The sequence below is a fragment of the Rhinichthys klamathensis genome, unplaced genomic scaffold (assembly GCF_029890125.1).
Source record: "Rhinichthys klamathensis goyatoka isolate OS25496 unplaced genomic scaffold, OSU_Roscu_1.1 h1tg000229l_1, whole genome shotgun sequence".
In the NCBI taxonomy this organism is placed as follows: Eukaryota; Metazoa; Chordata; class Actinopteri; order Cypriniformes; family Leuciscidae; genus Rhinichthys; species Rhinichthys klamathensis.
In genome coordinates, this window is record NW_026606753.1 from 3,339,587 (window position 1) to 3,367,387 (window position 27,801).

Genomic DNA, 27,801 nt, shown 5'->3' on the forward strand with positions numbered 1-27,801 from the left:
AAAAAAATTGACACCAGGAAACAGCAAATAGAATAATTTAAAGTTAATAATTTTTACTATCAGATATATTTTTTTAGCACCACAATTTTATTGGGGGCTTCTCTGGGCCCCCTCTTAGTCATGGGCCCCGAGAATCGTCATCGTTTACCCCCCCCTTTACAGCGCCCCTGAGTCTATCCGTGCTGCACACCCCTAATTAATGCTCCTAACCTTGAAAGATTGCAGAAGCTAGGTTTAACTGTAACAATATCCTGGGTAACCAGGATCATCAGTTAATACTATTTTCCACAGTAGAATCTGCATTTGAAAGCCTGGTCAGTCACTACTACTGCTAGTTATTTGTGTGGCTAGTTATTTTTGTCTACCACTATGAAAAAGCTTCGTATGTCCCCTTTCTTCTTCTTGGGTGACATAGCTGATCTACAAAGTACAAAAAGGGGCAAAAAAACGGAATATTAAAATGTTTTACTCTGGCCTTTGTATATTGCAGGCAGAGAGACAGCCCTGGTAACTTACCGTCGGCGTCGTCACGCACACACACACACGCACACACCACCCGCTCGCTGCCAGTGAGTGCAAGCACAAAAAGTAGTCCCAGCCCGCGCGTGTAGCCTGCCTGTCAGATACCTCGCCGCCAATCAAATTACGGCGTATCTTGTACTGTCGTCGTCCTGGCTGTTGGAATCGATCCAAATAGCAGCGCAAAGATTCAAATGCAGCGCAAATATCAAAATAGCAGTTCAAAGGAGCTTGCTAAATATTGGTGGGGACAAATTTGTCATCTCAAAATATTGATTGGGACTAGTACCTAGCATCCCCCCCTAAACCTACGCCCTTGCTGACACGTGTTGCCTAACTCCAATAGTTTAGAGTTTAGAATGTCTCTAAATGCTAATCCCAATGCGTATTTTTCATTATCTACACATGGATATTAAAATCACCAACAATTAGGACTTTATCTGCAGCCAGTACTAACTCTGATAGGAAATCATAAAATTAGATAAAGTCTGTAGTGCCCTGGTGGCCTGTATACAGTAGCCAGAACAAATGTCAAATGGGATTTATTACTTACACTAGATAGCTAGATAGTGTTACATAAAGCGGCACCTCCCCCTTTGCCTTTCAGATGAGGCTCGTGTTTATAACAGTAATCTTGGGAGGTGGACTCATTTAAAGTAATGTAATCGTCTGGTTTTAGCCAGGTTTCTGTCAAACACAGCACTAGGTTATGATCTGTAATCATATCATTTACAATAAGTGCTTTTGAAGAAATGGATTGTGAAGAAATGGATTGTATATTTAGCAACCTGAGTTTTATCATTTGTTCATCTGTATTATATCTATTTTTCTTTGTTGAACATCAATTAAATTGCTACCCTCACGAGTTAGGGTTTGGGAGTGTTTTGTATTTTTGCTAATTCGGGGAACAGACACAGTCTCTATGTAATGATATCTAGGTGAAAGAGGTTATATGTGTTGGGATTTATCTGACTTCTGTGACGTGGGACAGCTAGCAGACCTGGGCCCCAGTTAGTCAAGGTTCAGCTCTAAGACTATGTGCCATAGAGAGAGGAGCGGCACCACCCCGGGAGGGATGAATACCATCTCTTTTTAACAGGTCAGGTCTGCCCCAAAAAAATTTCAGTTGTCTATGAACCCTATATTATTCTGCTTATTCTGACACCACTTAGACAGCCAGCCACTGAGTGATGACAGTCTGCTAAGTATCTCATCACTCTCATCAAAGTTTAAATCCTGTCTGGCTAGCGCTTCCCATAATGTTTACGCATTAAGTCAGTAGGTGGAGAGTGGGCGGGCTTTCACGGCTGTTCGAACACATTCGATCACATGAGCGTTTACACTACGAAAGCAATCCGGACGAATGGGCTTTTGACTACCTCTGGAAGTGGTTGAAAGTCGACAAGCTCAAAACGTTTTACATCCAGACTACACCTGTATTTAGCATCGTTCACTTGTGATCCGATCGACCAAAATGCATTTTAATGCCAGGTGTAAACAGGGCCAAAATGTATAGAGGAAACTGTCAGGATTTACAATGGAACATTTTATAAACTAAATATTTAATACAAAACAAAGCAGACTTAAATGTCATGCATATGGCAAGCTTAAACATCTTGGTTTTTTTTTTTTTATTCTTGAGCTTGCCACAAGCATATGCCTTTGTTTAGCTTTGTTTTGTAACTCTGAGCACATTTTCTTCACAGCAACTGAAGACCCCAGTCAAGATATAAGAGTTACATTGAAAGTAAAGAGATGGCTAGGGCTTCTCAGCTTGGCAGTATCATGGCAGTAAATAAAACTCTGTCACATACCCATAAAAAAGAGAGCTGATCCCACCAGAATCAATGTGCTTAGCACATGTGTTCACTCTTTTGCATTTTCTCTATCTCTTGTCTCTATATCTGTGTGTCAGTCAGTCATGCTTGGTTAATGTTTAGAGCAGATGGCCATGCAGCACCAATATAATGATCACCATGGCTACCACACTCTCTGAAAGAAATTTGCTTTGCACTGGGCACAGTTCATCAAATTAGTCAGATATATTGACTGGTGCAGACACAAAGAAATGGGGTGGGTTGGGGGTTGTAGAACGAAACAGAAAGAAGTTGAGATGAATGTATATTGGAATTATATTTTGGAAGTTGATTTTTGGGAAGGGAGATTGTATGAAACAATGTGCTTAAATACATATTAACACTGTAGTAATCTGTGGCTGTTTTTACTGTTTACTGTCTGAAGCAAAATGTCAGTCTGCTAAAACTGGAGTTATAAAGTGTGTTATAAAACCTATGCCAAGTTAATTATCATCGACTCAAACACACCAAACACCACCACAGGGAAGAAAAGAGGCAGTGTAGGTTTAAGTGAACAATTACAGATAGCCAAACTACTACAGATTGATCATTTATCATCCCCTATTTGGAGATCAGCAGGGATTGAGGATGGGATTTCTTTCTTTTCTTTCAAAGTCAGTACAGTATAAAGTTTTCAGTTATGAAGTTTTCAAAACAAAAAACAACATTATGATTGAATTTACCGCATTATCAAATTTTTCCTTATCTTAAAATGTAAATAAATGTGTTGGAGCAACAACCTAAACACAATTTATAAAATTATTGTTTTGACAAGTTAATATTTAGCATGTTAATGTTTATGTTCTAGCACCTGTAGCAGGGTGGATACTGAACCGTATTTCAAACAAAAATCAGATGCTAATTTCTGAATTAAAAAAATAAATAAAACCCAGACAGGGACTTATACACTACTGTAGAACCTCTATAACGAAAATTATATTGTTAAGGTTAGTCTTTAATATAACTGGAAGTCTGGAACACATCGTGAAAGACCGCATTGTAAGAAATGTTTCCATAATTATAACATTTTATTTTTTCAGTACAATTTCTGTCATGTTAACTTGATTATGTGATATGAGTTTAAAGGGTTTTCAGATTTTCAACTTGATATTATTTGCTATAATTAAAGTAGTTGAAATGTGCAATGAACTTATCACTGTAAGTTGTCAATTTGGCACCACTTTGATTTTTATTAAAAGTTTAAGGCAGAAATTAAGTTTTTAAGTTCATTGGTTGTATCAATGCAGGTCATGCAAAGGTGGCTTGGTATGAATGAGAGCACAAAAACTGGATTGCAAATTGTTTCAGCAGAGCCACATCTGCCTTCTATTAGTAACAAAGGACAATGGCAGGTCCAACACAGACCTGACTCTTAAGAGGGGACCTAGTTGTGGGTGAAATTACAAACAGAAGAGTGTATCTGCCTAGCATTTGAAGTAATCTACCTCTCCTCAAATCCTCTCCCACAAAGAGGATTTAAAATGTCACTGGGGATGAACAAAGGGTTCACAGACGAGGAAAAATTAAGCAACTTTAAAGACAACTTCTATTTTATTGTTTTGTTTACTATTCCATTGTTCTAAAGAAATCTGATTAAAATCAAAATGTGATACACACAATAAATAAATTACAAAACAATTCTCACAGAGCACTTCTAAACAGACACTGAAGCATGTCTCATACCTTCCCCCGTACACAAGCTGACTCTATAATACCCGTTCATTTCAAAGGGGTTCTTTCCTCTTTGTTTCCATTCTTATGCTTATGTCTTCTGGTTTCTTATTGGAAAATGACGAAATGTTACGGATGTTGGTGGCACCATTAAAGCAGGCAGTGGTGTTCAGAGCCCAAGTAAAAAAAAAAAAGAAAGTTGGTTAATGATTTTGTTTCATGAGTCATAGTGCTGATGTGTTGAATGGAGTGAGAGTGCAGTTTTTTTCCGGACACACACACACACATTCCAATGGCAGTGTGACACTTGAAAAGGAAAGAAACACTGATCCTGATTATGTTAACTGGCTTACGGTTTCTTTTGGTACTCTTTATAGCAATGTGGAAAATGTTTTCAAGTCAAAGTTCCAAAATGCCAACAACAGTTGTCTGTAAAACCTGACATTCTGGTTGAGCTTGTTTCCTTGTCTGTGTGTCAGAGGAAAATAAGGCATGGTTAATGCTCAGAGGAGAAGAGAGAGAAAGACACTTTTACAACCCTGCATGCGTGACATTTAAAGCACACTTGCACATGAGCTGTATGATCAAATTACAGTGGGAGGAACCAAGGGATGAAGTTTCACTCAAGAGCACAACTACAGCCAAACAACTAGCAGCAATATGTTTAGCTAATTATTTAGAGCTTTAAAAAAAGGTCATAATTCCTGTCTGAACTGCGCAAGAGCAACTGTCTCAATTTTTGGTTCTTGACACAAATATATATAAACATGATAAACATTTGTGACTGTTTATCAGAGACCATGACTGAAACAAGAACAACTCCTGTCTCTTGTCAAAACACAGAAACACATTGACACAGAGTAGTGCACCACATATTTTTTATAACATTTAACCCTAGCACTAACCCAAACCCTAATCCCAAAGAAATTATTTAAAGCATAATACTACTACTACCGATAATAATAATAATGATGTTGATTCACTTGTTTGTCCATAGTAGGTCTACCACTATTAGAGTGTAAACCATGAAAGACGTAGAAAATGTCACTCCCCACTGACCTGCTGTATATTTCAACCACAACCCTGAGGCTAAGGAACTGTTAAATTACAAAAACTAAAAATACCATTGCTGTTGTACATGTGTGCTTTTTATTTTATTTTTTTATTGGTTCTGCAACCAAAGCACTGATCAGTTTTTATACACTTATGTATTGAAAAATCACAACAGTTTGAACAGAGAGAGAATGAGGATTTAAAAAGAAAGAAACTAAAAAAACAGGATAGACAACTAACTGAATTTAAAGCCACTCCTAGCTGTCAAGAGACCAGATAAAAACATAAGGATTTTTGTTTGTGTTTTTATGGATTGTCCATAGGCATTTCTTTAAAATATATCACATTTAAGTTTAAGAAACATATCAATCATCCTATTTTAATTATATGTATGGATACAGCCAATGCAAACCCACTGTCTGAAAATTTTGTGCATATAGACAGCTTTCAGCTGGGATCTCGTGCTTTGTCATTCTAGCTCAGAGAGATTTTGTGTAGTGTGGGCTTATCCAACTGTGGCAAGCCGTTTGGCTTTTCTCAGCTGTTGGGAAACTCTGAAATGGCTCTGGAATGGATCCACATTCAAGCTTCATGGAGCACACCAATCACAATCTACGCCTTTGATGATAAATAATACAATTTTAAAAACATGTGATCAAACTTTTATTAGTATTGTTTGACTGCAGCCAGTAATATATCACAGGTCAAGTCACAGAGTATTTTTCATAAAGCCACTTTCCAGTTGTGAGCAGAAATAAAAAAGACCAGCTGTTATTCACCGACTACCCCTACATCAATTTACACAGTTATGGACACACACACACACACACACACACACACATTATATACACTCACCGGCCACTTTATTAGGTACCCCATGCTAGTAACGGGTTGGACCCCCTTTTGCCTTCAGAACTGCCTCAATTCTTCGTGGCATAGATTCAACAAGGTGCTGGAAGCATTCCTCAGGGAGTTTGGTCCATATTGACATGATGGCATCACACAGTTGCCGCAGATTTGTCGGCTGCACATCCATGATGCGAATCTCCCGTTCCACCACATCCCAAAGATGCTCTATTGGGTTGAGATCTGGTGACTGTGGAGGCCATTTTAGTACAGTGAACTCATTGTCATGTTCAAGAAACCAATTTGAAATGATTAGAGCTTTGTGACATGGTGGAAGTAGCCATCAGAGGATGGGTACATGGTGGCCATAAAGGGATGGACATGGTCAGAAACAATGCTCAGGTAGGCCGTGGCATTTAAACGATGCCCAATTGGCACTAAGGGGCCTAAAGTGTGCCAGGAAAACATCCCCCACACCATTACACCACCACCACCAGCCTGCACAGTGGTAACAAGGCATGATGGATCCATGTTCTCATTCTGTTTACGCCAAATTCTGACTCTAACATCTGAATGTCTCAACAGAAATCGAGACTCATCAGACCAGGCAACATTTTTCCAGTCTTCAACTGTTCAATTTTGGTGAGCTCTTGCAAATTGTAGCCTCTTTTTCCTATTTGTAGTGGAGATGAGTGGTACCCGGTGGAGTCTTCTGCTGTTGTAGCCCATCCGCCTCAAGGTTGTGCGTGTTGTGGCTTCACAAATGCTTTGCTGCATACCTCGGTTGTAACGAGTGGTTATTTCAGTCACTGTTGCCCTTCTATCAGCTCGAACCAGTCTGGCCATTCTCCTCTGACCTCTGGCATCAACAAGGCATTTCCGCCCACAGAACTGCCGCTCACTGGATGTTTTTTCTTTTTCGGACCATTCTCTGTAAACCCTAGAGATGGTTGTGCGTGAAAATCCCAGTAGATTAGCAGTTTCTGAAATACTCAGACCAGCCCTTCTGGCACCAACAATCATGCCACGTTCAAAGTCACTCAAATCAACTTTCTTCCCCATACTGATGCTCGGTTTGAACTGCAGGAGATTGTCTTGACCATGTCTACATGCCTAAATGCACTGAGTTGCCGCCATGTGATTGGCTGCTTAGAAATTAAGTGTTAACGAGCAGTTGGACAGGTGTACCTAATAAAGTGGCCGGTGAGTGTATATATATATATATATATATATATATATATATACACACACACATTATATATATATGTGTGTGTGTGTGTGTGTGTGTGTGTGTGTGTGTGTGTCTATGGCTTGACATTAACATCCACCAACCCGCCAAATGCAGGTGGATTGTAATGTAATCTAGGCTAACGCAAAAGCTAATGCGGGTGTCACATGTAACCAAACGCAATCATCAAACATTTAACAAAATATAATTTTCTATGTTTTGATCATCGTTCTGAATCAGATCCAGACTTTTGTCACAAGTCTTTGACTTGTCTTCTCTGCTCTGTTCTTTCTTTTGATATATTGTATGTTCAGATATTCATATTACCAAAATATTCTGAGGGGCATGAAAGTTTTGTGAAAATTATCAAAAAGGCTGGCGCTGATTGGCAACTTTTTTTAAAACACTGGCGGAGAAAGAGATACATTTTTAATATTAACATAGTAAATAAACCTAATACAATTTATATGACTATGTGAGTATAGTTCATGACAAGGTAGATCACGATTGACTTTTCTTAAATAAAAAAGTTAATAAAACAAAAATATATATTAAAATACTATTAATAAATCTTGACCTTATCACTCCATACGCTGACTCCAATTTAAAGGCCATTTCAAAGCTGTTTTTAACTGTCCTTTACCCCCACCATTCTTGACTCAAACAGATGGAAACCATTCCATGAAGAATCTGTTACATATTTGATATCCTGTAGGGCAGATCTTTCCATATGGCTCTGTAGATTTATTTACAAACAAAAAATCTACAGTTGTCTATTTTCAAAGATATTTTAGCATTTCTAAGTTATATGGTTGCATAAATGTGAAAATGTGTTTTTGAAGAGATAAAAAATTATGATTTATAGAAGTCTGGTTTTCTAGGATAGTGCATAGTAAAATTAAATAGAAATGTATAGTGAAATAGATAATGATTTTTTTTTTTAAAACCGATGCAAGGGGCTCAGGGAATAAAGGCGCAATATACAAATGGCCACTGGTCGAAAAAAACAAATCTTTCTTTGCTATAATCCAAAGCCACTTAATGATAAATGCAGTATTAGGAGTGTAAATTTACATATATGTTTACAATTTAAAAGCATAAATTATAATCAACCCCCAGTTACTCTCATGTTCAACAGTTCCAATTCATATGCTCAAATCTATAAATACCAACCAACATCATTAACAAATTGACATGGGTACAGAACAAGATGGCTGGAACCATTCTTTGTCATTAAATATTTAGTGAAAGTTAGGGCAATGTTTATGACTGAAGCTGTGAGATCCAGGACTATGTTTTTTTAACATGTCTTAACCCTTTAGAACCTGAAGCTAAAATAGGTGTTCTTCTCACATTTAGATTTTTTGACTGTAAAATTCTAAAACAATGTGCTATCTTCGTGTGCAATGTGTAATCTTTTTCAGAAAAAGATTAGCTTTCAACAAATTACAGTTATTGACCATTATTGTGTGTGGTGAGTTTGTAAATAGAATTTAAATAGACAAAAATATTAAAAAACGAGAATAAATTTACTGATTTTTATTTAGAAAAAAAGAGAAAAATCACGAACGAAAGAAACTAACACTTTAAAGTTGAAAAATGAACTAATACATATATACAAGTCTTTTTTATGACATTGGGTTGCACAGTTTTCATTTAGGACACTTTTTTTCATACACGCACACATACAAATGCATGCATTCATAGGCGGCACGCACGCATACACATGCACACACCACATGCTAACATACGTGAAAGAGTAACGGCCATCCGCCTCCCAAGTTTCATTAAAAATCAAAAATCCCCTCTTCTGCTGTCTACCACTTCTTTCGCCATGTATTTGTTAGTTTCTTTTATTACTTTATGCAATCCAAAACACTCTAATCTGCCGCTTTAATCTGTATCTCTGTTCAAATCCTTCCTTCCCGCTCTGCCAGAAAGCTGCTGTCATTTGCTGACGGAAAGCATGAAATTACCGTAATAAGGTTGTATTGCCGAAAAGCGCGTATTGACTACTGTCAGGGGCAATTTTAATGGTTTTGATAGTGCAAACGGTTGAAGAGTTATGGTAAAATGAATACAGCTTGCTGGTATGTGTCGGCGATGACACAGCCGGTTCTAAAGGGTTAACAAAATTCAAGAAGTCATTGGTATACTACACAACCCTTGCCTGTTAGCTTCTCAGATTTGACTGTACAAGAAAATGCTAAGCATGCAAGGAATGACATATCTTTTTCTTTTTTTAAAGACCTTCTCTGGTGGGCAAGTTTATTTTGAGATATGGGCTAATATTTCAAAACAGTCTGACTTGAGAGGGAAAACAACATTCAGACTTATAATTTCTTACAACATTTCTCAGCATCTCTCAACTGAATATACACATATACATTAGCCGCTTTTTAACCTTCGGGCCGTAAGTTTCTAAGGAACAGACGATTACGGTTATATTTCCACTTGAGCTTGGTTCGGCACACCCGCAATTCTCAGCACGGTTGACCGTATACTGGTAGAATCCATGTAGTGACGTCGCCACTCAGGATTGGTCACTTGTCTGCAGTGTTGGTCAAGTTACTTGGAAATAGTAATTAGTTACTGATTACTGATTACTTCTCCAAGAAAGTAATCTAGTTACTTTACTGATTACTCATTTTCAAAAGTAATTAGTTACTTTACTAGTTACTTTACTAAGTTACTTTTCAAAAACATGATGCACGACCTGAATACACTATAAAGCAATAGACCTTTCATTCTAATTCTATCCTTTCTGCATATTCCATCATCTAAAATTGAATCAAATGAAACATTCTCTTTTTTAAAACTTGTTTTATTAGTTTCAATATTTAAATTTCTGCATATTCCAGCATATAAAATAAAAACATTTTTTTAAACCCTTCATTCGAATAGATGTAGGCCTAAATAAAATACAGCAATAAAGTAATTAAAATGAAAGTATCTCCTGACTGTATTCAAAATAAGTAACATTTACATTTTTTAATAGTAAAGTGCAGAGAAGCGAAAAATAATTTTACCAAAACAGAAAATGCTGTTGCATGCCACATTTAGGCTGTTAGTCCAGACTCCAGTCTCATTTTATGGCTACCCTGACAAAGCCCTATGCTTTTTTGCTTTCTTTCGGAGTGAAACAGTGGTTATATCGCATCAGCAGAAGCTTCTCAAACCTCCTATCACACAGTCTATTCCTTTTCGGGGAAAGCACCAATCCACCTAAACTGAACAGCCGTTCCACTGGTGCACTGGATGGAGTTGGAGTGTTGTATTTCATGTACATCTTTTTGAGGTTTGGGAACTGATTCAGAATCTCAAGCTCATAGCCTGACCTTAAATAGTCAGTTACTTCATTTCCTGCTGAGAAGCTTTCTGTGGGCTGGTTCTCAAAATCAAAAAAGTCAATTTCAGCTGGGCTGGCTGCCAGTTGGGACACATTAGCATTGTCAGCTGCAGGTGCAGCTTTACGACACTCTGTTGTCAAAAGCTCCTTCAAATGATCTCTCCTACGCTCATCCCTCAGCCATCGAAGTTTGAACTTGGGACAAGTGGCCGCTGCAAGAAGTGCTTCTTGGCTATCCAGTACAGCATCAAAACGAATCTTGATGGCCTGTAAAATACAATATGATATAACTAAGAATATATTTATTTTACTATATAAATTGGCTATTTTAACTATTTTGTGGGCTCCTCTGACCTAAACCATCTCATGTGCTATCAATACTGTATGAGATTTAATTTTGGTTGAGGCGGTTTTGACCTCTTTATTTCAATCTTATATTGTTGTTATGATTAATATTCATGATTAATGATGATCAATATCCCTGATATTGAACAGGGTATAAATAATTGATCATTTATTATATTCTATCATTTTAATAATTGTACTCACTGCTTAAAACAAACAAAGTGTAAGATCTGCCCACCATGAATTGTATAATAAATCCAACAAATCCACCCAAATCAATTATCAAATAATAATCTTACCTTTACAATAACATCTGGAAGGCTGGCTGTCATTCTAGAGAGGTCATCTTTCAGGGCTAGTGTCTTTGACATCAGGCTTGTGAGTGTTGGTAGTAAAGCCCCATAGGTGCACTCATCCCCTTGTAAGATGTCTAGTGCTACGGTCAGGGGCTTCATCACGGTGCAGTACTCTTGTAAGAATAGGTACTCCCTTTCATTTGGCACTTGATTCCCAGTTTTACACACAGGGGATTCAGCTCATTCATCGGAATTGTGATGATTCTGGAAATGGCCTCATACTGGGAATTCCACCTTGTGGATGTAGGTACCATTAGTTTCCTGCGGCTGATTTCCTCCACCTGTTCAGAGGCTAATGTTGATCGACTTGCTTTAGTCCAAAGAGCAGAGCATTTTGCAATACTACTCCTATATACAGCCTTGGTGTCTGCACAGGAATTTAGATGTTTGTCAACATCACTTGTTGAAATGAGATTAATTGTGTGTGATGCACACCTGTAGTGTGGAGGGAGGCTAAACTGTCCATCACCAGATGTGGTTGAAAGAGCTTCTATGACATCTGTAAAAGTCGGTTCCTCATCATCACCTTCTTCATTTTCAGATTCAGACTCTAAATTATAGGGCTGATACACTCTGAATGCTTTGGCAAAATTAGATGCATTATCAGTTACAGTGGCAACAACTTTACCATGCAGTCCATATGATGAATGGATTTCTTCAATCTCTGCTCCAATTACATCATAGGTGTGCCTGCCTCTAATTCTCTTGCATGCTAGGGCGGCCTTGTTGCGCTGTAAAGTGGAATTAATCCAGTGAACTGTTACACCCATAAAACTTTTGTTATTTATCGTCCAGATGTCAGCAGTAGTGGAAACAAAGTCTACATCTCCGAGTGCAGCCTTCAAATAGCGTCCATTATGTCATATTCTCTCTCAAGGTATCCTGCAAATGACTTTCTCTGCGGCAGCTTGACACCGTGTTTGGTCGGTATTTTTTCTACGATGCGTCGGAATGATTCAGAGTCAACAGTGGAAATTGGCAGCATGTCCTCGACAATATAGCCGGCGACGAGCTTATTCAGTTCAGCGGCACTGAGTCCTGTCACTTTTAAGTCTATTTTCACCTGTTTAGCAGGAGAGGGGCCGTCTGAGGTTCGCCCGGTGGAATTGGATGTAGCCGCAGCGCTCATGTCAGTTGGCGGTCCAGGGTTATTTTCAGAAAGTTTAACATTCCTGTGCTGGCTTGCTAGGTGCTTGCTCAGATTTAAGGTCGAATTTTTCGCGGTAGATAAAAGTTTTCTTCCCACGCAGAGTGTACAGCGGACGCTGATGTTTTTGTCACCTTTAACCGAGTCAAACTCAAAGTAATGTCGGTACTTCCAAGTATTAAACGCTGAATGGTCTTGCTCTCTTCCGCGCTCCATGTTGTCTCGTTCAACACTACACATGTCGGTGTTTACAGTTACCACTGACGTCGCGGCGCTGATACGTCATCATTGTCACTCACGACTCACGTCACTCACGAGACAGTGTTACGAAACAAAATCACGGTCAAGTAATGCAGTAACGCAGCCGGCTTACGGAGAAGTAACTATAATCTAATTACTTTTTTTGCAACTGTAATCCCTTACTTTACTCGTTACTTGAAAAAAGTAATCGGATTACAGTAACGCGTTAATTCTAACGCGTTACTGCCCAACACTGCTTGTCTGTTGCCTGGCTACCTAATTCTCTGTATCTGGCAAAGCGAAGTAATTTGAGTGGTTTGAGCAAAGTAAACACCATAATAAAATTAAAATAAATATATGATCATCCTCCAATGCGATCACTATTTTCATCTCATACCATCTGTAAACTCTTGCGCTACCAAGGCAGTGACTGACGCATTTGTAATACATTCCAAAGAACTCCAAAGAATTATGATATTTTGAATACATCACTCTTACACTGTGTCTATACCAGACGCGAGCGGCACAATGTAATGTGACAAAAGCAAATAGAGCCAATTATAAACAGTGATGTTGTCTACAATGGATCCGGCATGACTATTTCTATATTCCCCATTCTATTTCTGATGTATTCCAAGCACACATGCAACTTCTGTCACAAAGGACAAATGGATTTGCAGCGGTCGCTTTGTCACGTCCAGGCGGTGCGCCGCAACAATGGTCGCGTCCAGTGTAGAGACAGTGTTAGTAGGTATGAGATCTTGGTAAAATCCAGGCATTTTTTACTTTGATTATCTTTTTTTTTTGTATCAATTTTTGACAGTCCAGATCATTAGCTAATACCCCACACTACACCAGTACATTATAACTAAATTATGTTTTTACAATTATGGTAATATTCCTTCTCTTCCATGTAGGACGCAGAGAGGGCAGCCTTGTGAATGGACCCAGAGCAGACCAGATGGAAACAGAAAAGACCAGCCATGATACGGAAAAAAGTCTGATACTTGCACAAATCGGTGCTACTCAGCAGACAGACCCTCTTCTCATCAAGCAACAGAATGGAGATCAGTCACCTGAGGTCTTGTCTCAGCAGTTCAATGGAGACACAAACTGGAGCCATATCAAGCCCAGCACAGTGGTCTACCCGATGAAACGACAACAGGATAATTGTTCTAGCCCTGCTAACATGCAGGGCATATTTGATCAAAACATGTATGAGATGAATGGACAGATGAAACATGCTCTAAGTGAACAGACATATTTGGACTTTCACCAGCCTAAAAAACTCTGTACTGATTCAGAGGTGAATGGAAATGAAGACCTGAGGCTTTGGGATAAAAGAGAAACCGGAATGGAGAACCGATTAGAAGGATTCTCTAAGCACAACAAGCCAGGAGATTTTGAGATAAAACATAGTAAAAGAAACTGTAACTTCCCTAATGGGGATTTATTCTCAATGTCACAGAACAAGCAAGTTCCAATGTCCAATGGTGCTACAACAGGCCCACCTTCAGTACAGGGTATAACTGGTGACCTCTTAGAGAAAACTTTGTCTCAGTATTACCCAGAGCATGTGTCTATTGCACCTCAAACCAACTCATCTCAAGTAGATCAGGTCACCAGCAACCTGCCTGAGCAGGCGACTTCTTCACCTTCATTTACCTCAGGTTTTCCTATTTCACCCCATACATCAGCCTCCGAGCCACTTGCCAAGGCAGCCCCAGAAGTACAAGGCAGCAATGGCTACAACCCTGAATTTACAATGAATGGATACTCTAGCTTTGCAGCTGAGCAAAAGAAGCCTGCTTATCCTCTCTCTGACCTCCCAGAGTTGGGAACACAATCGCGGAGTCAGGAAGCTTCCAATGTGCCATCACAGACAGGCATTAATGGTTGCTCACAGATTCAAAAAGATAGAGAAGATAGAAAAGATAACCTTCTGAGCGAGACTGAGTGTTTAAGTATATTCTCTAAGTCCAACCAGGATTTTAGCTGTGAATCGTACAAATTGCCCCCAGTGATGGCAAGTGCCCCCTCACAAAAAACTCAGACAGGTCAGCAGAACCTACAGATTAAGGTGCTACAGAAACAACCAACTGATGAAAACCTCCACAACCATAGAGACTTTTCTTTGCTACAGCAACAGAATATTGAGCCACCAACAGTAGACAGCAGGTTGATTTCCCAGGCCTGTACACCAACATCAAAGAATCAATACAGTGACCACGATAATAAGCCTGAACCAGGTCAAGAAAAGACCATGTCAAAGAGTACAGGTCCCCCATCCCAGATGGAATGGATAGATTTAAACTCGGCTTCAGCTCCACAGCCATCTACTGACCACTCACAGATGTGGGATTTTTTCCTTCCACAGACCCAAATGCAGCAACATACAGTCTCGCAGAGCCAAAGTCATTGTACAAATTCCATGCCCTCAAACAACTTCCAGTCTTTGAATTTAAGTAATCCCAGTTTTCCCTCACATGACAGTCAGGCACAAGATTGTTACAAAAACTCCCTACCTCCTACACAATTTCCCCACAATTCTGCCCCTGAATGTCAACAAAGAAAATCTGGAATGCACAATCATGCTTCCATGCAATTTGACAAACCCCAACACACGTGCCAGGAATTATGCAAAAATGATCAAGACCAGATACAATCCCAGAGCTTCCTCTCTCAGCCACCACCTACTGAGCCTCATCAGCAGGCCACCAGCACATTTGCCCATCAGCTCCCTCAGGACAGACAGAATATGCAAGCAGCTCCACAAAAAGATGTTTCCCACATCCAGGTAGATGCACCACTCTTAAAACGGCTTAAAACAGAGGGTTGTCTTCATTCAGAATCCCAGACAATATCTCTAGGTATTGAACCCCCAGCACAAACACTGTCTAGGTCAACTATAAGAGAATACTCAACATTTCCAGACCCATCTAATTCAAATGTACAATCCTTGTCTAAAGAAACAAAAGCTCTAACAGATAGGAAACTCCAGCAGAACATACAGTACTCTCAAAACACCAGTAAACAACAACCAAACTACCAGCAACCTCTCCATCGCAGGGTACACAATCATTTGGAATTCCCCCAGTCTCCGATTTCTCAATCACAAGTTTCTAATGGTCTTCAGATACCGGCTCAAACATTTACCAAAACTGAATTGCAAGAGCTCTTTGCCAAAATCCAGAGGGAGTCTCTCCTAAGCCAAGGTGCTCAAGGCGATTTGCAGAGGCACACAGCCTTGCGAATGCACCTTCTGCAGAGGCAGGAGCGGCAAGGCCCCAACAACATCAGACCAATTATGCCAACCATAAAAACTGAAAACAGCTCAGAATTAGAGACCTCAGCTCAACTGCCACCCATGGAAGTGCTACAGCAAGATCAAGACAAAACCAAAGTCATGCCAGTGGTTGTAAAGCAGGAGTATCCTTCTTCATCCTGTGAACAAAGCCTGCAAAGCAGTATTCTAGCTACCATGGAACAGCGGTTAAAACAGTATCAACTATCACCTGTGTTTGAAAGAAAGTCTTTGGTCATCAAGTCACCCAATAAGGTGAAGGTGGAGATGGCTGGGGCTGTGACTGTGCTCTCAACCAGTGCTGAGGGGAATGTCAAGGAACAGTGCAAACCACAAAACTTCACCCCACCTAAAAAGATTGAACCCGGGTTACAAAGCTTTCTGGATTCACCCATGAAGATGCTTAATACACCAATAAAAAACTTACTAGATACACCTATGAAGACACAGTATGATATTCCTTCATGTCACTGTGTTGGTAAGAGATTCACACTGCTTTTTTTTTTTTTTTTTTTTACACATTTTGTGTTGTTTATACATTAGAACTGCACACTTGAAGGAGTAGTTCACTTTCAAATGAAAATTAGCCCATGATTAACTCACCCCGAAGCCATCCTAAGTGTATATGACTTTCTTCTTTCAGACGAATACAATCCGAGTTACACTATATTAAAAAAATATCCTGGCTCTTCCAAGTTTTATAATGGCAGTGGATTGCAACCAACAGATTAAAGCTCAAAAACGTGCATCCATCCATCGTAAACGAACTCCAAACAGCTCCAGGGGTTAATAAAGGCCTTCTGAAGCAAAATTATAAGTTTGTGTAAGAAAAATATTTATATTGAAAACTTTATAAAGTAAAATAACTAGCTTCCGGCCAAACGAACATACGGATTCCATTTAAGTGCAAGTAATGCGACGTACTGTTGATATTTACGCTACGCCATGACGCACTAACGCTACTTCTGACATCATAAATTTCGTAAGTTGCGCATTAGGGGCAAGTAGACTGCGTTTGGCCGGAAGCTAGAATTTTACTTTGTAACGTGTTAAATATGAATTTTTTTCTTACACAAACTCATCGTTTTGCTTCAGAAGGCCTTTATTAACCCACAGAAGCCGTTTGGAGTTCGTTTACAATGGATGGATGCACATTTTCAAACTTGGAAGAGCCAGGATATTTTTTAATATATCTCCGATTGTATTCGTTTAGAGATAAAGTCATATACACCTAGGATGGCTTGAGGGTGAGTAAATCATTGGCTAATTTTCATTTTAAAGTGAACTAATACTTTAATGTAAATAGTTTGATATCTTACTGATATTTTTAATCAAATTAAATCATTTTTATATTAGTTATACAATTTTTTCTCCTGACAATCTACTACAAAATCCATAGACCAAATCAGTGAAAGGGACGAAGGACCATATTATACTCACTTAGGATCAGCACAGACTGTTGCAGGCATCCGCAAAATTATGGAGGAAAGGTATGATATTATGAACTTCTCTAATGCACAAAATAAATGCTTGTAACTTACTCTCTTAGTATTTTTTCTAGCTATTACACTATATTTCCTGTGACAGATCTGGACTGACTGGAAGTGCCATTAGGATTGAAAAAGTTGTGTATACTGGCAAGGAAGGCAAGAGTGGGCAGGGCTGCCCCATTGCTAAATGGGTAAAGGCAATTTATTTATATCCTGTGTGTTCTCTTTTTTGTGCATATGCATCACCTCTCTTTGTCTGTTTCTGTAATTAAATATTAAAACATTATTGTTAGTTTTCTCATCTACAGCACCCTCTATGGAAAACTCAGTTACATGACAGAGGTCTCAAACTGCTACCTGTATATTTTCTGGATATATCTGTACATGTGCACTATGTTGTGTAGGTAATACGGAGGGCAAATGTAGACGAGAAACTCCTGGTCTTGGTACGAGAACGGGCTGGTCACTCATGTGAAACATCCTGTATAGTAGTGGTCATCTTAATTTGGGAAGGCATATCAACGAACCTGGCTGACAGTCTCTACACTGAACTCAGTGACACGCTAACAAAACATGGTGCCCTAACCAACCGCAGATGTGCTCTAAATGAGGAGTAAGGACAAATGCTTGTTATTGCTTTATCACAAATACAGTAAACATTCAAGTCAAGTCAACTTTATTTATTTAGCGCTTTTTACAATGCAGATCGTTTCAAAGAAGCTTTACAGTGATAACAGAAAAATAATGCAACAAAGTTTGTTTTGGCTGTACAGCAGCTGTAGAAGAAAATAATGTCATTGTCCAGCTAAAGTAAATTCAATGTTGATTCATTTTGGTAGTAAAAATCATTGGTTACTAATTTATTTAATTTATCTATACAGCAGCTCTGGAGAAAAAAGTAATATCATCAGTCAGCTCAGTTCAGATCTCATACAATGGTGTCAATGCAGTCAGATCAATAATATCATTGAATATTAAGTGTGAATATTAATAAACATTCACTAACCAAAAGACAAAAACATTTTTATTAAATTAATTATTATTATATAATATTAAATTTTTTATCGACCGATACATTTATAGTCTGTGGTCTTGGTATTGCTACATATCTGACAACTTTCTGCTTATTGTACAGTTATGTTTTTTATGTTTTCCTAAAGACAAGATATTTAATGGCTTCAACAAAACATTCAAATTCTAGATATCGTAAGGTATCTTTACAATATGTTATTTGTCTTAAAACTTAACATTCTGTCATTTTCCTTAGGAGAACATGTGCATGTCAGGGTTTGGAACCTGATGCCTGTGGAGCTTCTTTCTCCTTCGGCTGCTCCTGGAGCATGTACTATAATGGCTGCAAATTTGCCAGAAGTAAAATCCCACGAAAGTTCAAACTGCTTGGTGATGATCCCAGGGAGGTGAGATGCTCTCACACAAACACAAAATGGACTCAACAAAGGACATACAAAATAGGAAATAACAGGAGAATTTTTGATTCCCTTACAGGAAGAGAAACTGGAACAAAATCTCCAGGGTCTTGCAACTTTCATGGCCCCAGTGTATAAAAAAATGGCACCCGATGCTTACGGCAATCAGGTATACATTTAAGCTTTCTGCTTCAGGTCTCATTTTATGGTATAGTGTATTTACATGTATGTATAGTGTTGTAATATATAAAAATAAGTAAAGTGACTGCAATAGTGCATTAGGCTAATTGCAAAAGTGGCATATACCAAAGTAGGCAAATTTTAAGTTAAAACAAATTTCACATTTATATATCTACCGATATTTGACAGGTGGAGCATGAACACAGAGCTCCCGATTGCCGCCTGGGCCTAAAAGAAGGACGGCCATTTTCTGGAGTGACAGCCTGTCTAGACTTCTGTGCTCATGCCCACAGAGACCTGCACAACATGCAAGGGGGCAGTACTGTGGTAAGAATTAAAGTCGACATGAAACAGACATTGTGATAGTCTTTTCTTCCCTATAGTGATGTATTTCCGAGTGAAATGGCTTCTGGAATGAGAAATAAATGTAGGGCGGAACTGGATTTCGTCCTTGGGAATTGATTGGACTGTAGGAAGTGGAGTTGCTAACTAAATGGAGGGAGATCTGAATGTCAGTTAGCAGTCAGTTGTGAAGGATATTTAATCTCACCCTCCACCGAGACATGGCACGAAGAGAGCAGATGCTGTTCGAAGGGGAGGGGAGGTTGATGTTTTTTTATTGAAGATTATGAGTGGAGATGAATAAAAAAATAAATAAAGATGTGCACAGAAAAATCATTTATTATAAAAACTTTTTAAAAATAACATTTACATTCAGTAAAAAAAAAAAAATTGTCCATTTTGATTTCATGGTAACTTTAAATACGGTAGTGTACCCTAATAAGACTAATAAAGAGCATTCACCAAAGCCAGCAGTTAAGTCTATTACACGATACAAATAATATATACCCTGCTTTATACTCTGAAGGTGGAAAACAAAAGATAGCTAAAACACAGTTGTGGTTGCAAAATTACCAATTGACCTTTCGCCGGCCCCTCCCCCAAAACGGCCATTTTCCAATCACACATCATAGCAACCGTTACTATGTGAGCCGGTCCATCAAACATTGACTCCAAGCAAGATGGTGAAGCGGTGCGCCCACGGCGTTTGTAAATCGGACACTAGGTACCCCGAGAGATTGTCTGGAGGAGTTGTGTTCTTTCCGTTTCCAAAGCCGAAAACACAACGTGAGCGGTGCCTACAATGGATCAAACAGTATGGACGGCCCCACTCCCAGTTAAATGTGTCGAACATGGTTAACTCGCGTGCAGCGTGTGTGCGTGAGACTGAGACACTGAGATTAGTCAAAGAAACATGGAGAAAGCAGATCAAGAGGATCCACAAAGGAATTACGTTTTCTAAAGGGTTGTTGTTAACATGATATTCTCGGGGGAAAACGAGCAGCAGTCAATTAGCAGTGCAGCACCCGTAGCTACAGTTTAGATGATTGCACGTTCACAACGGGGAAAGCATGAAGCTTACTTGACAACATCAGTTCATATATCAATATCGTAACAAATAGAAATAACCTTAAATAATGTATGGTTATCTGCATCTTTCCGTCTCTTATGTATAGTTACTTTTTAAACACGAAAATTGCATTCAGCATGGCACGCAAGCGGTTGCCGTGGTAATGAACAACCTGCTTGTTAAAGCGAATGTATAATCCTGTATCTGAGGCAAAATTACTAAATATGCAGCACGAGTTATATATTTTTAACTCCAAACAATTAGCCACTGAACCAGCTTATAAAATCTTCTTCAAGGCTGTGCTGGTTGCATTTGAGGTACAGGTCATGGGGTTTCTCAGATTTCACTTGAGACCGGTAAGCATTAGCCTCGATAGTAGTCGTGTCTCCTTCATTGCGTATTTTTAAATTTTGAATATATCCCTCCACTGCTGTAACCCCTTTTGCCTTGATCTGGAGGATATCGCTGAGGTATTGCTCCAAAAAAGGTCACTGACACGCACGGGTATACCTCCTCCTGTCATGGCAATCTGTCGCGCTGGTCGTGTTTGACCATTTGATTGACGGGCGTAATAACAATAACTAGGGGGCGTGGCTATTGCGAACGGTCAATTAAACAGGCCAAACCTCCCTCTCTCTTTACTCCTGTTGTAGGTCTGCACGCTAACACGAGACGACAATCGTGAGATTGGAAAAATTCCTGAGGATGAGCAGCTGCACGTGCTTCCCTTATACAAGGCCTCCTCCACTGATGAGTTTGGCAGTGCTGAGGCTCAGCTGGAGAAGACCAAGACTGGTGCCATTCAGGTGCTCAGTGCCTTTCGTAGACAGGTGCGTATGCTACCAGAGCCTGCCAAGTCTTGCCGGCAAAAGAAGCTGGATGCCAAGAGAGCCGCAGCTAACAAAACAAACCCCAACACACCTAACTCCAAAATGGACAGCACCCAGCAAGCAAAGCAGAAACAGACCGCTTTTGAGAACCCAGGCCAGAACACAACTGTAACAGGTACAAAAGCAAGGCTTCAAAATGTATTCAGTTATAAATAATTGAATTAGGGTGATAAAATAAATTATATAAAAGAGTATTGGAACAGATTCAAAGTGTTTATCAATGTTTCAACACCAAAAGTTTACATTTTGGTCTAATCCCATTATTTCTTCCAGGCCCAGGTAACATAAATCTGGATTCTGGGCATCTCCCCCAAGCTGGCCATCAGCCTCAGCAGCACCGGCAGCAAACACAACCTAATTCTAATCCCACTTACACCGTCTCACAGTTCCCTAGATTCTCAAATGCATCTGGAACCCTCTCGAATGCTCCTAAACCAATGACCCCACATCCTCAAACAACACCTACTGCCAGTCCTTATCCCTCTCCTTTACATGCACCCAACTCTTACATTAACGTGTCTAATGCACCCACCCCATACCCCAGGTCTCTTACACCCAACCCTCTCTATACTGGTTACCAATGTAATGGGGGGCTTCCAATGGACAACTACCACCCTTACTACTCTTCTAATCTAAAGCATCCAGATATGTATCATCCCCAAACAAATTCACTGTACTCTGAGCAGCAGTACAGTGCACCTCAACATTATTCCGTCAACTACCCACCACACTATGGAGAGCCTAGCTTACCACCCAATGGTTATGGCACCTGTAACATGAAACCTGGCATGCACTCTATGGGACATTACCCAGGTTATAATCCTAATATGCCACCTGATGCCTTCTCCAGGCCTCCTTCAGCTCATCTACATTTGGACTATGCTACTATTGGCAAAAGCAGCCAGTTTGAAGCTTACCCCAAACCTCATATGTCCCAGAATCCTCAGATGTTTCCCCCAAATCCAAATACCTTAAGTTTGCAAAGTAATAAAGATTTAGAGATAAACAAGCATGGAGCAAATGGTATCCCTCAGGTGTTTTCTCCTTTGGGTAATGAATGCTTCAACCCAAACCAACATCCAGGCTTGAGGCATTCCAGTGAAAATGCCCTTAACCCCGTTGTCAACCAGACACCACTTACCCAGAGTTCAGAACAAAAAGAAAAGGAGGATGTGTGGTCTGACAGCGAGCACAACTTCCTTGACCCTGAAATTGGAGGGGTGGCAGTGGCACCTAGTCATGGTTCGATCATTATCGAGTGTGCTAAGCGGGAACTCCATGCGACTACACCAGTCAAGAAGCCTGACCGCAACCATCCCACCCGTATCTCACTGGTGTTTTACCAGCACAAGAATTTGAATGAGGCAAAACACGGACTGGCTCTGTGGGAAGCAAAGATGGCAGAGAAGGCCCGGGAGAAAGAGGAAGATGCTGAGAAGCACGGTGCTGAAAATACAACGAGCAAGAGCAGTGGAAAGAGAGTGAAACGAGAACATTCAGAACCTTCTGAACCTCCATATAAGCGGTTTCTTCTCATGCTTACAGAACGGTCAATGTCTTGCACTACTAATACATATGTAAGCACATCTCCCTATGCCTTTACCAAGGTGACCGGGCCTTACAATCATTTCCTGTAAAAACCTCTCTAGGTTCAGAGCATTCATAAACACAAGAATGAGAGTGGCGTCAGAAAAATGATATGGTGCATGAAATGGTGCTACAACAATATAGTGACCTCAGTACCACTGGCCACATAACCCATAATTCTTGTTCGGTTTCAGGTTATTGACAATAGTAAGATTCTGTATTATTACTATACGTAGAGCATCAGTTGGCTTTTTACACGCTCTTAAAAAGTCAATCTTTACTGTTTGATCAATTGGAAATATTTATGTATTATTTAAATACTCACGTATGATAACACTGTTCTTCATCCATGGTGCTTACAGTCCAACAAATTTGGACATATTACTGGAAAGAAATATTCATCTTAGGTGACTTTTGTGGCTAATCACTTTTTATGGTGCTAGTGAGTGTTTTGAATGCAAAAACGTGTTTTTAAATGCCTTTCTTTAACAACACACAACTTGTATAATTTTAAAGTAATACACAATTTTTTTTATTAAGCAATTAAGACATTATCAAGCTTAAATAGTGTTTTAGAAGCACTTGTTTAGTAATAATGAGGGTATCACTTGCTGCTCTCCAGTTTGAAAGACAGTTAATTATACTGCATTCATTTTAGTTTCACAATGTGGAAAACAATAATGATGAACTCCATAGTGGATAGTTAAAAATAATTTAAAAGACTTTTAAACAATTTCTCTGGTGCTTTTACAATTTCACAAATTCTTTACACTTACTGTATAGTGAGCCACTGAGGGTCAATTTTGTAACAGTAATGTTCTGAGAAAGAAATCACACAAAATAACAACAACAACAAAAAACGTGAAATTTCAGAACACTGAATACTGGAGTAGAGAAAAACAATGGTCAATATTAGGTCCTTAAAGCATATATCAAGGAACACATTACAGGGTTATTTTTACATCAATGTCACTGTTTCAGAGGCAGCTGGCTTGGCTTGCTGTGGGGTTTTTTACATAATGCAACTTTAGCTGTATAAAAAAAAGTTGAGATGTGTACAGTAAATTAATTTTTTTTGAATGTATGCTTAGACAATAGTTTAGTAAAGAAGAGTACTATTTCTTTGGGTTTGAACTGATTTTATTTCAAATGGTGCTACTTGACCTGCTATAAATATAATGTGAGAATCTCTAAGGGCGTTGAGAAGGCTTATGAATGATGTAGAAAAACCTACTTATCATATACCTCAGAACTAGTTTGGCAATAGAATTATAATATCAAGGTGTTTCTGTTATTTTACTTCCAAACACTTTGTAGCAAAAATAACACATACCTTAAGGCCATTATTGATGCAAAGTTCATTTCTTACTTTCTTCACACTTGATCTACTAGAAAGTATTGCTTGAACTTCAAGTGTCAATGGAATTGCAAAATCAGGGATATATCAGCTCATTTCTGTGCATAAACATCACTTGTGTTCATGTTGTCTTCTCTAATTCAGGTTTGAACCTTTGTATTTTAAATCCTTATGAATTACTTGTATACCACACACATATCTAACTTTATTAGAAAATTAAAACAATCAGAATTTATGTACTGTTGAAGCAAAATGCTGATAAACCTTTTAAGAAGTAATTTGAACATTTTAACATGCACTGATTTAATTAAAGGGAAAGTGTCATGACATATAAATCAATGCATGTGCTCTTTACCGAAGGGTTAGACCAAGTCAGTTAAAATACTATGTGGACAATAAGTTGCATATGTATAGTTTGAGGCTGAATGCATTTACAACCACTAAACATGTTATTGCCTCTTACACTCCTGTCCCTGAATTAAATTAGATATTTGATGAGTTATTGGTAATTAATGAAATACAACTCATTCCACTCTGACATGAAAAAATTAAGCACTTCAATTTGTTTTTCAAAAAAATTAGATGTAAATTCAAAATATTGTACATTTATTAAATAGATTATTCCACGTTGTATATACACCACATAATTGCATTGCATAAGTCTAAGTCCATTCTTCTTAATTCTAAGTCCATGTTATGTACGAAGGTTAATTTCCATGTTTGTTTAAAGTCAACTCACACAATAATAATAATAATCATAATAGATTTTGCTCCAAAAACCTTTGTCTTGTTGGTATTCGGGTTACCTGAGGTTTTTTTTTTTTTTTCTGTCATACAATAGCAACGTTTAAAAAAAAAATTCTATTAGAAATCAATTCGATGTACTGACTAGTTAAGGAAGAAGCTTCCAGTTCTGTAGTTTAAATTAGATGTTAAATTTAAGTGTACAGGGCCCAGCTTGAGTAGCAGGTTGTGTATGAAGCAAGTGAAATGGGTGGTTAAAATTTAGTGAGTGACAAGAATAGCCATACTTGAAGATGCTTCAGAGTGTTTCTGAGTGGAGTCAACTTTACTTGAATGAATTTCTGACTTCAACTAACGAACTGGGGTGCACAACTTTTACATTAAGCTAGCAGTTTATGTACACATTGGTATTTTGCCATTAGACACTAAAAGTTTTAAATGTCCTATTTTCTGCTTTTTTTGTATTGCTCCTCGTTTGTAATGCTTAAAACATTGAATTAAGAATGGCTTTGAATACTGTAAGTATTGTATTGTACTGAAGAACTGAATGCAGTTTATTTGAAAAATATTTGTTATGATTTGTTATCATTCCTAATATTGCTGAAATGTGGGTTTTTTAATAAAATGTATATTTATTTCAAGCATTTACAGTAAATTGTACAATGTTTAATAACTTTGACTTTTTTAGTAATTAAACAGTTAAATATATACAACGTTTTATTTATAATTTGCAAATAGTACAAATACAAACAATCAACAGAAAAGTGTTCAACCCTTGAAGTTTTCATGTTTTATTCCTACAACATTTGGATTATTCGTTGCTTTTTATTATTATGTTATATAAACAAAGTCTAAAGAGGTGAAAAGGCACAGCATGTATGTTTTCACAATAACTGCTGTTTTATAGAAATTACAATCAATTAACATTTCACAGGGTTAAGACACCATTCTTCTTGCTTTGAGAATGTATTCATTGAAAAAGCTTTTTTTTAGATAAATTGTTTTTTATTAATATATTTTCATTGAAAAGACTAACAGAAAAGATTGGAGGAGTTCATTTCTACTAGTCCTTGATTCTGATGCTGCACATTTCAGGGAAAGTATTACAGCATTATTCATTATTTATAGCGTTTGAGTTTATCACCTTACTAAGTCATCTTGTCCTAATTTGAAGCCAGAAAAAGTCTTGGTGGTTCTAATTTTGGAAGACTTTACAATAAGCTTCCATTTCTTGACATTAGTTAACATGAACTAATAATTATTTCTACAGCATTAATTATTATTTTATGTAACTTTTATCAAAAGGTTGTATCCTTTCACATTAAAGTATTAACTTTGAATGAAGAACAAACAATTGTATTTTTATGAATTAGCATTAACAAAGACACATAAATGCTATCTATATAGTTGTAATCAAAATTATTCAATCCCCATTGCAAATCAGGTATATTTGGCAAAATTTAATTACTTTCAGCTTTTTGCAATGAACAAATCTAAAGTAATTTAAATAGCTCAACACAACAAATGTTTCAAGTGGTTTCTCCAAATTCAACTTTTAATGACTTCTACATTCTCAAAATTATTCAACCCCCTGGATAGAATGAATCCCTCACAACAGCACAATCTGCAAAACAGGTGTTGTCTCAAGCTAACCTGACGCAACTAATTAAGGGCTTCATTTGCACCAGGTGTGTTTGAGCTAGAAAACATGAAATATCTGAACTGGCTAGGTGTGTTGAGTGTCACGTTTGACTGCATGTTAGAAATATGTCTAAGTCAAAAGAATGGTCCACAAAGTTAAGAGAAGATATAAATCACCCTTCACAAACAAAGAACAGGATACAAAAAGATAGCAAAGGCACTAAATGTTCCTAGAGACACCGTTTGAAAGTTAAAAGTTAAAGGTACAGTGGTTACACTACCTGGACGGGGATGAAAAAGGAAGCTATCAAGGGATGCAACCAGATTTCTGAGAAGGCAGGTTCGGAAAAACTCTAGAGTGACTGCAAAAGACCTGCAGCAAGACTTGGAGGCAACAGACACTGAGGTTTCAGCTTGCACAGTAAGGCCGTACTAAACACATGCCAGAACTCAGACGTACACCACTACTGACCCAAAAGCACAAGATAAGTTGGCTCAAATTTGTTTAAAATCATATAAATTGGCCACAGAAGTTTTGGGATTCCATTCTGTGGAGCGATGAAACATAACTGGAACTTTTCGGCCCTATGGATCAGCGTTATGTCTGGAGGAAGAATGAAGCATAATAATGCTGAAAAGAACACCCTGCCTATACAGATAAGCATGGCGGTTGCTCGATGATGCTCTGGGGCTGCTTTGCATCCTCTGGCACTGGCATTGAAGTATCAGGAAATCTAGAGGAGAAAACGGCATGCCGTCAGTGAGGAAGCTGAAGCTTGGGCGTCACTGGACCTTCCAACAGGACAATGATCCTAAGCATACCTCAAATTCCACCAGGGTTTGGTTGCAGAAGTCCAGGAAGATTGTACAGACCAGGAAGATTGGCCATCACAGTCACCTGACTTGAACCCTATAGAAAATCTCAGGTGGGATTTGAGGAAGGCTGTTGCAGCACGCAAACCCAAGAATATTACTGAACTGGAGGCCATTGCTCATGAGGAATGGGCTAAGATTCCTCAGAAACGCTGGCGTCTGGATATACTTCTCATTTGCAGCAGGTCATAACAGCAAAATAGTGTTCTACAAAGTACTAAAGATGCTTGCCATGAAGGGGTTGAATAATTTTGAGACTGCAGTAGTCATTAAAGGTTGCATTTTCA

At 38.5% G+C, this 27,801-nt stretch overlaps 1 protein-coding gene across 1 annotated transcript in view; it reads left to right on the forward strand.

Annotated features, from left to right (window-relative positions):
* The window catches only part of tet2 (tet methylcytosine dioxygenase 2), a 41,195-nt gene extending 16,950 nt beyond the window's left edge, over window positions 1-24,245 (forward strand). The window contains exons 2-10 of the mRNA XM_056265132.1: window positions 13,528-16,392; window positions 17,314-17,404; window positions 17,502-17,595; window positions 17,809-18,017; window positions 18,672-18,822; window positions 18,911-19,000; window positions 19,201-19,338; window positions 21,076-21,427; window positions 21,586-24,245. Of these exons, the coding sequence (XP_056121107.1) occupies window positions 13,572-16,392; window positions 17,314-17,404; window positions 17,502-17,595; window positions 17,809-18,017; window positions 18,672-18,822; window positions 18,911-19,000; window positions 19,201-19,338; window positions 21,076-21,427; window positions 21,586-22,949 (5,310 nt within the window). The 5' untranslated portion in view covers window positions 13,528-13,571 and the 3' untranslated portion in view covers window positions 22,950-24,245. The remainder of the gene's footprint in view (window positions 1-13,527; window positions 16,393-17,313; window positions 17,405-17,501; window positions 17,596-17,808; window positions 18,018-18,671; window positions 18,823-18,910; window positions 19,001-19,200; window positions 19,339-21,075; window positions 21,428-21,585) is intronic.
* The last annotated feature ends 3,556 nt before the right edge of the window (window positions 24,246-27,801 follow it).